Source organism: Onychostoma macrolepis, chromosome 04 (assembly GCF_012432095.1).
Source record: "Onychostoma macrolepis isolate SWU-2019 chromosome 04, ASM1243209v1, whole genome shotgun sequence".
In the NCBI taxonomy this organism is placed as follows: domain Eukaryota; kingdom Metazoa; phylum Chordata; class Actinopteri; order Cypriniformes; family Cyprinidae; genus Onychostoma; species Onychostoma macrolepis.
Window position 1 is genome coordinate 13,391,514 of NC_081158.1, and position 11,916 is coordinate 13,403,429.

Sequence of the window (11,916 nt, forward strand, 5' to 3'; positions counted from 1 at the left end):
AATAAATTAAATTTCAGCTTTACTTGGTAAAGAGGAGTTCATTAAAAGTCCATGACTGGAAAGGAATACAATACTGATTTTGACTGATAGGAACTCTTAAAATTAAAATGGTTAAAATAATTTAATGAAATCTATTTTATACTTCCCAGATTAAAATTGTCAGTATATATATATTTCAATTATTGGACATTTATTTACAAACATGATTTCACTCCCCATAAAAACCCTCTATGGAATAAAAAATACACACTAAAAAGCAAATACATCCACTAAAAAGGATGTATGTATTTACATAAAGGGATAGGTTTCTGGCCAAACAAATAAATAAATTTTAAAAAAATATTCCAGTTAGAAACACTAAAATTGTACAAGCACACAGTGATATAAAAAAGTACACATAAATGTTATGATATTAGCGTTGCTAAAGTTTTAAGATCAAATACCTACAATTTCCAGTCACGCCTATAGGAAAATCTCAGACGCAAGACCAAGAGACTGTGAATCTTAGAGTCTTGATTGAGACTCTCACATCACGACTGACTGAAGCAGTGAAAGTTGTAGTTTTATACAGATTTTAGGGGGCCGCCCTTAGAAGACAAAGTACGCAAAGAATGTAAGCAATTACGGGAATTTGCCCAGATTTTCAGCAGCTCTAATCAAATCATCATAACTGTAACACTCATTAGCTGCGTCCCAATTCAAAGGCTACATCCTTCAAAGGGTGCATTTGAAGGCCAATTGCGTCATCGTGACGCCACGAAAGCTGCCGTAATTTGAAAGCGACTTCAAATGAGCCCTCTGTTTCGCCGGCAAATGAAGGATATGACAGATGGATCCTTCACGGCCTACCCTACCCCACAATTCATAGCACGTCGGTGACGACGGGACTTTTATTCAAACAAAATAGCGGGTGATCATTCTGTGGCAATTATTAAATTGAGGGCTGAATATTATAATCGTGAAACAATCATGGCGATTTCTGTGATCGTGGCTCCTATACGGTGATCCTGTGTCGTACAGAGAGAAAGGTTCAAAGACGGCTGTTGTCACAGTCTTGCAACCAAAGATAGCCTACGATACAGCATGATCATCGCACAGTGTGTTTGCTGGTACGATCCACGTTTTTTCAGCACACATAAAAAAAAAAAAAAATCCAACTGCTAAAGTGTGATTTATCATGCTCTTTGTGTTCACCACTAGCGCAAGCTGATGACGTTTTATTCTTCTATAGAAACATGCTTCGTATCGTACAGTCAAGTCAAGTCACCTTTATTTATATAGCGCTTTTAACAATACAGATTGTGTCAAAGCAACTTTCCAGTATCAAAATAGGAAAATAGTGTGTCAATAATGTAAAACGACAAGATTAAACACTCAATTTTCAGTTAAATGGCATTTCATTATTGAATTCAGAGATGTCATCGTCCAGCTCAGTTTAAATAGTATCTGTGCAATCAAGTCGACGATATCGCTGGAAATGAAGTGTCCCCAACTAAGCAAGCCAGAAGCGACAGCGGCAAGGAACCAAAACTCCTCGGTGACAGAATGGAGAAAAAAACCTTGGGAGAAACCAGGCTCAGTCGGGGGGCCAGTTCTCCTCTGACCAGACGAAACCAGCAGTTTGCACTGATGATTCATCTGGTTCCCGAGGTCTTGTCCCGATGGCCGTCTAGGTGACAAGGTCTCCACTGGGGATCTATCTCTGGGGCTCATCTAGGTGTCTCCGCTGACATTCATCTCTAGGTGCTGCTCCACCATTTGATCTGGATACGGACTGGATCGGGTGGCTACGGTGATCTCGGAATAAGAAAGAAACAGACTAATATTAGCGTAGATGCCATTCTTCTTACGATGTAAAGAGTACATCGTGTGTTATGGGAAGCGTTCCCGGTTCCGGTTGACCTAATTAATGCAATTAATGAATATTAGAAGCGTATTCATTTGATTTTCAGCTGTATTTAGCTTTAGTATATCTGCTTAATTTGTTTTTTAAACGTTCAATTATGTAATGTCACAATGGGGCATACATTAAGCTCACACATTTTTATGTATTGGATGGTCGAAATCTTCTAGGTAGGGCTGTGGCCGGGGTTTGCGTGATGTTAGAATGCAAGTACAGCACATTATGTCGTTGTGGAATTAAATGTTTTAACATGTCCTACGACGTTAGATACGTAACTCTGAATAAATTATATGATGTTATGTAAACTGTTGGAATGTTATATAAACTATATTTGCTACTGTTCAGCTCAGGAAAGACTAAATGTGCCCAACGGCATTAATTTAAGTTCTGTGAAGACAAATTAGTCGAACACTGCCATTGCATCTTTATTGAAGCCACGTAGATGGCGCTGTGGTATTAGCGTTAACTCAGCTCAATGCTGCGTGACGAAGAAGCCAATGGGGCAGGCGGAACGTCTCATTTAAAAACAGCCGCGTCTTTGTTTTTCGTTATTTTAACCTTATGCAGTGATTACGGTACCACGAACAACTATTTTACGTTTTTGTTATTAGACATACACAGTTAGTTGGCCTGATCCGAGCGGTACATGTAAGTGCTGGTACAAGTAATGTTAACGCATTTTAAAATGTTGCCTGTTTATTAGGAGTGACTGTTATTGGCATGGCATAGCACATATTGCAGAACTAATTTATTATCTTTCTCCTTTTTTTAAGTAACAAGCTTCTCCTGTGCAGTCGAATCAGTCCCTGTCTTCATCCTTTGACTCCAGTGACTCGCAGGACACACTCATTATTGAAGAAAGGTCTTCCAGTAAAGAAATGAGACTTAATGATGGGCAATAAGTTATTACTTATGCTTTTGGGGGACTGTTGAAAACTCATAAATCTACTTAAAAATACAACATTAATTTGATCTTTATAAGGTTAAAGTATTTAAAATAAAGTATTGTTTGAAGTAGTATTTTTATTGTTTATATACCATATTTATGTTTTTGCTTTGATTTTTTTATTTGATTTTTTTAATTATTATTAAGCTGGTCTGATCGATTCTCGCTGTCAATATTCTGACAGCTGACATTAAAGAAAAGAATAGGCAATATTTCATATAAATAACTTGTGTGTACATGATAACCCATATGGAAAAGTTTTGTTAAAAACACCTGTGAATCTTATATGTTCCAACAGAATATCATAAGGGACTTATATGCTTCAAAAACCACATATACAAAATGCATAATATTAATGTATTTTCAATCATATATGTTATATACGTCTTGCATATGACTAAAGCCTTACAGATTTTCATGATGTAAAAACATAGGGAAAGAATGCTAATTTAATGTGAATGTCCACCACATTTCTTGAGATGTGTATAAAACATTGTGCAGTTTACCCAGTTTCCCTTCTTTGAACTGTTGCTGTCTGGTCGACAAAATTGTCTATTGTAATATTTAATTGTTCTATTTTTATTCTTTTATTATCTGTGTTTTGTCTTGTAACTGTCATTCTGTTGCACTGTGGAGCTTCTGTCACAAAAACAAATTCCTTGTATGTGTAAACATACCTGGCAATAAAGCTCATTCTGATAAGGCTGTACTTAAATCATGCCCTTGCTCTTATCTTGTCCTAAGTGGAGCCCTATGTCTATAGTCAATTATAGTCATAACCTGTATACTGATTTTCAGCCTTAGATGAAACAAAATTTAAACTACACACACAAGCACACATTTTAATTACAATTTTTCTTTTTTATTATTAGAGTGTATTCTACAAGATACAGTTGCATATTTCACATATCAATATAGTTTTCCTTTCAAATCCTACATCACCAGATTTAATTTTCATTTTTGACAATTACTTTATCACAGTATTAAGTTTAGTATATAGAACAGTTTTTTTACATACAAACATAAAGCTTTCCAAAATGTCGAAGTAATTCTTATGCAAATCACCACCAACAGAGTTCATGTCACATATACAGAAATGACTTTCTGTCAATTATATTCTCTCGTTGTAACAGTATATTGTCCTAAAAGAGGTAACAACATGATTCAATTAAGTGAAAAAAAAAAAAAAAAACAGGCTTATATTAAAATATTAATACCATTTACTTCAAAATGTCTACCTGGGGGCCTGTATCTGTGCGGGTGGTTTCTTCAGTCCCCTTTGGTGAGTGCGAAACATCATTCTAAGACAGGGTAAAAGGAAATATACAAAAGAGGAAGGAAACAGAACGGTACAGGTATATAAAGTTGATTTTCTTTTCAAAATATGAGAAATCCTTCCTTTTAATTAGGCCCTATAAAAAATGTTTTGCACATCAATTTACAATACCCCCCAATAGCCTCACTTTTCCTTTTTAAATGTCTGAATTATTTTCTTACTTAGGACTTACATCATTAGTGTCACTCTGGAAAGTTTCCCCTTCCAAGTCATGTAGATATTTTTCGATTTTCCTACAGTTTCAGACACAACATTATGAAAGACACAGCTTCACAACTATAGACTACCATTACTCTAGATCAGTGGTTCTCAACCAGGGTCAGAAATGAACTTTTCCATTAGGAGGCAATGTTTCCAGGGCCATTATTTACATTTGTAAGGGCAAATTTGATAATCACCTTATAATTGCATCCATTTTGTATTTAATGTAAAATATTTAAATTAAACCAGTTAATTCAATAAATCAGAATACTTTAAACTGTTTCCAATAACAAACTGTTTAAAATTGTATATAAAAATTTAAAATTAAGTAAGGAAAATTTTAAAATTTTACATAAAAAAAGTAATAGGGTTGCAAAATTATATTAAAATCCTTATTGTTGATTATTGCTCTTGTTATTTTAATAGTGATTATTATTGTCGATTAATAGAACACAGAAAAAACGTTTTGTGTCGTTGATGAGGGAATTCCCGTCGCGAGCGTGGCAAATAAAATAAATAAATAAAAACCATGTAAAAGCAATGTGATTAGCAGATCTAATGATTCCGCGAATTGGCAATTTTCATTCATTTTCACATTAATGCAATCGTGACAGCTATGCATAGATTTTCTGCTATTTATCTTGATTTTCTTTGGGCTTTTTTGTTGTTGTTGTTTATTTTTATTTTATTTTTTAATTTTGTGGGGCATTTTTGACACAAGCACCCGTTAATTTCCGACCCTGTTCTCTATCTTATTTAACCTTATCTACATATATTATATATATTGATATAAATTTTACCTTTTTTTCCACCTGGTCCGTGTACGATGAGGAATCTTTTTTTCTTCTTCTTGGCAATTGTGAAAGCAAATACGCTTTTCGTTTCGGCATTTTTTTTCTGCATGTGTTCTGTATAATTGAAAAAAAAAAAGGCTATTTTCTGAACACCCGTGTAGTCAAGTCCATGTAAAAAGATAATATAAAAAACACGCCGATTGGTTGATGTTTGAACTAATTCGCGGGATCCAATGAAAAGGCAGATCGCGAGCTCAATTGGACAAGTCAAGCACCCGGAGAGCGCTAAAACGGGACGTTGCGTCAACAGCTCTCAGAGATTGCTGGACATTGATTTCTTCAGTAATATCACCAGGAGCCTAAGGTAGGAATAATTTTCATTTGTTGTAATGATTACTCAGACAGCGGTGTTGATTCAGGTTTGTGTATTTAGCAATTTATAAGCAAAGTATTCGTTTTTTTTTCTTTACTTTTTTCGAATTTGTTAATGCTAACCTATCAGACAACAGTTGCAAGAGTTAGTTTGCTAACTTTACCAGCTAGTAACGTTAACTGAGCCGTATCCAGAAATTCTCTAAAACAATCTTGACATAACGTTAGCTTGCTTCATGTATTTAACTTAGCTAACGTAACGTTAACGTTAGCTGGATTAATTTATTTTTTGGTTTATGTTGTATTGGTATTATACCGATAACATTAACATGCTACTTTTATAATATATTATCTATTGTACTTCTCTTCCACAAGCTCTGCTGCTAACTTGCATGCAGATGACACAAGTTGGCCTAGCATTATGTCAGCCATTGTCAATCAGCCTCGCAAGACACCATGTGAATAATGAAACAGCCTTAAATGCATTAATCTAAATTGACTAAGTTACAAGCAAGCCTCTTTTAATTCCCTAGGTGTGATGAGAAAGTTTGCAGTGGGACAGTGGGGAGGATGCTGGGATGTATAGCGAGGTGAAAACCGATGCCATACGTAGATATGATGACACCAAGGTGGATGACGATGGATACCCACAAACTGACTATTCAGCTGCTGTGGAGTGGCAGAAAGGGAAAAAGCCAAAACATGGCTGGCCAGTGTACATGGCCTCTATTAAGTTTGTGAGCAGTAAGTAGACCTATGTAATGCATTTCTTTTACAGTGTCAGGTGTAATAAATAATGTGAAGCTGTTGTGATGTGTAAAGTTGTTATGGCAGTTGTGTAAGTACCATTGACAATTATATGCACAGTAATAATTACATGCAGTAAATTTAAAATAGTTTTCTTTACTGTGTAGTGCCTTAATCGGATCTCTGCTCCCACTTTGAACTATTTTTCAGACAATCGATATCATACTAATGCTAAAATTAAGGAATTTCTGGGGTTGGAGTCTGATGAAAGGAACAAGCCACTGCCTAAGAAAAGGACCTCAGTCCCGCCATCAAGATATACAGATTCAGATGAAACTGATGTGGAGAATACGAGTAAGACTGTTTGTTCAACTGTCATTGAATGAATTTTAAGCATATAATCACACACCATATACTTAAGTACTGAGTTGAAATGTTTGCATACTTAAAAAAAAAAAAAGATTTTTAAACCTAGGTCCTACTGTTAGTTAGAACAGTAAAACCGGCAGTGACAAACAGGCTATGCAACGGAAGTGTATATAGCAAGACAACAAAAGTAACCTACTTGTTTTTGCACCTGACTATGTCCAAAATGTGGATGGCATTAAGATCTTCCTTGAGATCTGCCTCCATCCCCTTCAGATTCTATCACTTCACATCCTATACTGTACAGTCATTTTTTGTCAATCTATTTACATTTATAGAGGTAAGAAGACAAATATGTGTCATCTCCGTATCCTCTCCAGGGTCACACACGTTTAATAACATTTTTAGCCTAGTAGTTGTAAAAGTAAGCATTATTTTGATTATGCCATCTTAACTGGCACACTTCCATTGTATAGCCGTTTCATAGCTGGTAGCTGGATATACCACTCTAGCTTAAATTAATGTTTTTGAAAAATGAATGGATTTCTCCATTGATGTTTGGTCTAGTCTCAGTAAAGAGCTCTTCAGACATTACAAGTACATTGAGAACTCTAGACCTTCATGGAAAATATTTTTATCCACTTTCACTGGATTCATGTTAGATCAAGAAATCCTACACTTGTTTCTTGTTTCTTGACAGACCCAAAGGAAAAAGACATGTTGCCCAAATGATTGTTGATGAGTATCAAGTCACAACCTTGACAGAGACTCAGAAGAAGCTGAAAGACATGGAGGAGGAAAACGAAAAATTGAGAAATGACAACGAAAAATTAAGAACAATGCTTATTAGAGGCATGTATTGCAGTTATTTTACTGTTGTGTTCACACTGTTTTGTGGTTTACATTTTTTACAGTCTTTGCGCTTCAGACTTTTAAATTATTGTTGAACTGTTGTTTTGTTTCAATAATATTATTTAACTTATGTAAAGTTGAGAATAACAATTTAATAATTGGTAATGATAATAATTATTAGTAACTGCATTTTTATCAAGTATATGACAAGAAACCTGAAACTTATCCAACCTCTATAACATTTGGTATTACATGGCTTTGTAAAACGCACCATTGACATTGAATTCATCAGCTTGCATTGCCATATGTACACACAGGAGGTAGTTGAGTAGGTAAATTGGTGTAAGAGTATATAGAATATAATATTTTATTCTGTTTTATTTTTGTTGCTAGAGCTACCAAATCTGATTAATGACGTAAAAATGGCCCTGAAGTCTCCGTGTTCGTCAACGTCGTCGGTCAGCTCTGACTTGGAAGGTGGACAGGGTTTGCCACAGCGTATTACACAGTCCACCCCACAACCCTCTCCCACAGCCCTCCCCCCACCGAAAGCAGTATCCACAGAACAGGTAGTGTACTACTTTAATTAGTCAATGAATTCTGCACTTTTCAATGAACCATTTGGTAATCAGTATCTATATAAAACTATTGCAGCCCTTGGCAACACTGCATAATAGATTGTTTTCGTACTTTTCCTAAAAGAGGTGGAAATATCTCCTGGATCTAATGTATTCATTGACAGACTGGCTTGGGCTGTGGCCCAGAATGCAAACTCTGCCTCCTGTTTTGTGAGAACACTCCTGACAGCAGTGTTCCCAATTGATGTGCTCCTTGTGAGCAATCTTCGAGGAACATCCAGGGATTCTGGGCCACAACGTCAGGCTCTTGACAAAATGAAAGTGGATGCTATCTACAGTAAGTTTCAAATCAGTTCAGAAAATTGTAAATTGAGTATCTATGATCCATATTATATTGCCGCACTACGGGGTTTATTATTATTATTATATCCACAGTGATCCACTAGGAGTAAATTTATGTTAAGTTGTCTTGTTATAATCCCTATAAAATTTACAACTTTCTGGGGTTCCATTTGGAAGCCCAGACCCCTAAACACTAGACCACCCACCACCCCCATGCTGCTGTTGAGTTGTCTAACTTGATATGTAGTAATTATCTGTGGGCCACCTTGCTTTCTAACAAGAGCGATGTTTTTCCTTTTATTTATTTGTCTCACAGGAGCAACATTGCAAAAGTGGCCTCATGTGGTGCCCTCCAGCATTGGTGCAGCCATCAATGCCAAACTTACTGAAATTAGAGGAAAGAAGAAAGAAAGAAAAAATCCGGAAACCTTAATGCTCTTTGATGACTGATGGCCATGACCTTGTGTGTTTACTGTTCAAGGTATTTTGTTGTTGCTTTTTTTTTTTTTTTTTTTTCTGAGCAATGTTCTGTTTGATATCATGTTGAAATTCTAAATTACTCATGTGGATTATAATTTCTTTATGTCACTGAGTTGAAATAAAAGTGTTCCATTGCAAATTTGTGTACGTCATTGACTGAAATCATATATTAGTAAATGTGGATATATTGTAATATTGACTGAAATCATGTATGATAATTATATGTAGAGTTATAGTAATATTATTGCTGTAATATGAGTAATTAAGTAGAAACATATAAAGCTTGAAGAGTAGGCACACAATTTCCCTATTAAAACAATATGAAATCTGTAAGAAATACATATAAACAAATGACACAAAATGTAAATAAATCCTATATTACTTCAATTAGACTAGCATATGATTCAATATAAGAACTTTAAATGATTTGTATATGAATATCAGTAATTTCCTATATTTTCTTTAATAATACCATACACCTTTGCATACTCTTTTCATGTAAAACTCATAAGATTTTATGCAGTTTTCATATATGACTCAAAAATCCCTACATGTTGCATGTGTGCTTTTTAATATGAAAGTGGCCATAATCGGTCTGATTTTGTATAGGACATATATTGGACTTGCATGAAACACATAAGGTAATTCTGGCCAATTTAAGTAAGGAAGATATATGGTTACTGTATATGAATCATACAGTTTTTTTTCATATGGGAAATAGTATCGTGAAGGACTCCACACACCCCTCCCACAGTCTCTTCCAGCTCCTACCATCAGGAAGACGGTACCGGAGCATCAGAGCCCGCTCTGCCAGACTGCTCAACAGCTTTTTCCCCCAGGCTGTGAGAGCCCTGAACTCAAATCACCCCGCCCCTCTCTGAACCCCCATACAAACCCCCTACCTCCTGTAACATGTAACGTGCAATTCGAAGTGTGCTACACACAGGTGAGTGGGCCTGTACAAACCACCTGTAGTAGCACACTCTCCTCTATGCGCACTAGTCACTTTTCACACACACTGCTGTGTGTACACAAATCCCACAAAAAGAACTCCGTAATATATGTATGTTTACATGCTCATGCACTACAAATCATCCTGCACTGTTCCCCAGCCAGCTGCTTGAACTCAATGTTTCTCCTTGCACATGTACAGTATTTATCTGAAGCATTCGTATAGTTTGTATTTTTTAGTTTGTATAGGTACTTTTTATAGATAGTATATTTATAGTCAAAATCTATCAGTAGGATAGTTGTGTATAGGTTTATATTGTCTTACTCCATTGTTGTATGCCTGTATTTATGTAGCACCGTGGTCCTGTGAGGCACGACATTTAGTTCGGAATGACAATAAAGCTCAACTTGACTTGACTTGTGTGTGTGTGTGTGTCTATATATATATATATATATATATATATATATATTATATATAGAACAAAATTATAAACGCAACAAACTTCATGAGCTGAACTCAAAGATCTAAGTACTATGTACCATTTTTCTATGTACACAAAAGGCCTATTTCTCTCAAATATTGTTCACAAATCTGTCTAAATCTGTGTTAGTGATCACTTCTCCTTTGCCGAAATAATCCATCCACCTCACAGGTGTGGCATATCAAGATGCTGATTAGACAGCATGATTATTGCACATGTGTGCCTTAGGCTGGCCACAATAAAAACTGAAAAACGTAGGAAAAAGTGGCTGGAAAACCTGCGTCTGCGGTCGGGAGGAGCCGAGTCAGCTAATGCTCGTGTGTGCAGTGCAGACTGGGCTCCTACAGTTAACCTCGGTTATCAGATATGTAGGCCCATGTCAGAAGCATCGCGTAAACGAACTGAGAGGATGAAGTCCAGAGACGATCAACATAGACACGCAGAAGCTGCAGAGGCCTTGCTGGATCTCCATGAGTCAGCTGAGAACACGGAGGAAGAGGACAACACAGAGATGTTACGTGATCAACAAGGTAAAGTAATGGTATTAATAAGTGTTGCCAGTACAAATAATGCATGTAAACTTTGAATTAGGCTTGCACAACAGATAATTAATTCTCCGTGGACTCACCTGGGTGTATAAAATGTGTAGTGTGTAAAAATGTGCATCTGCAAATAAATTGGAACAGATAACTTGAAACTTTGTAAGAATGCTGACTACTAACTAGTAGAAATAGACAACAATTCATGTCATTATTGACATTGAGAGTAATTTGAATAACTAATCCCTCTCCCTACTGCCATATATTGTATGCAGATGCAGAATGCCAGACAGACCTAACCGTGGATGACATTGAGAGGATGGAAGATGTTCTTAAGCACACCACAGATCTTAGAACTAAAGCACTTGACACCCAGTTCAGCCAAGAGTCTTTTCAAAAGAATGAAGACTTGGCAAAGTTTTACACTGGACTCCCTAACTTTTTAGTTTTAATGCAGGTTTTTCTACATTTCTGTGTGAGTCTTATATCACCTTTAGCCACTTGTCTGTGCTTTCTAAATTTGAACAGTTAATTTTAGTTTTGATGAGATTTCAGATTCAATGTCTCTTACTCCACTGTTTCCAGAATTTGGCACAAGTTAATTTGCATACTTTTTAGAGAAATCTTTGAAAAAGAGGAAGTTAATGAAAGAATGGGGATGGGGATAACAAAACTGATATATAAAAGGAAAGGAGGAAAAGTAGATTTAAAAAACTACAGGCCGATCACGATGCTGAACACAGATTTTAAGATTTTAGCGAAGGTTTTAGCAAACAGATTAAAGGAAGTAATGCCAAGTATCATAGAAACAAACCAAGCATACGGAGTAAAAGGAAGAGATATAGCGGACATAACAATGAGCATAAGAGATACAATATGGTATATAAAAGAAAAAAATGAAGATGGTTACGTAATTAGTCTAGATTTTGAAAAAGCTTTTGATAGGGTTGAACACGGGTATTTATTTTATGTTTTAAAGAATTTTGGCTTTGGGGGAGATTTTATCAAATGGATTGAGATTTTATAT

The 11,916-nt window shown here is 35.8% G+C and overlaps 1 protein-coding gene across 2 annotated transcripts; it reads left to right on the forward strand.

Moving 5' to 3' along the window:
- The first annotated feature begins 5,360 nt into the window (after positions 1-5,360).
- LOC131538985 (uncharacterized) lies at positions 5,361-10,247 on the forward strand. 2 transcript variants are annotated; one of them, XM_058773220.1, is made up of 7 exons: positions 5,361-5,544; positions 6,086-6,296; positions 6,510-6,653; positions 7,366-7,517; positions 7,911-8,086; positions 8,222-8,432; positions 8,754-10,247. In XM_058773220.1, exons 4-7 carry the CDS (start codon positions 7,394-7,396, stop codon positions 8,885-8,887), a joined length of 645 nt encoding a protein of 214 aa, XP_058629203.1. In that variant the 5' UTR covers positions 5,361-5,544; positions 6,086-6,296; positions 6,510-6,653; positions 7,366-7,393; the 3' UTR covers positions 8,888-10,247. The 2 variants fall into 2 exon arrangements, with proteins under 2 accessions (XP_058629203.1, XP_058629204.1); XM_058773221.1 differs by lacking the exons at positions 5,361-5,544; positions 6,086-6,296; positions 6,510-6,653 and having other exon boundaries at positions 6,684-7,517.
- Positions 10,248-11,916: the final 1,669 nt, after the last annotated feature.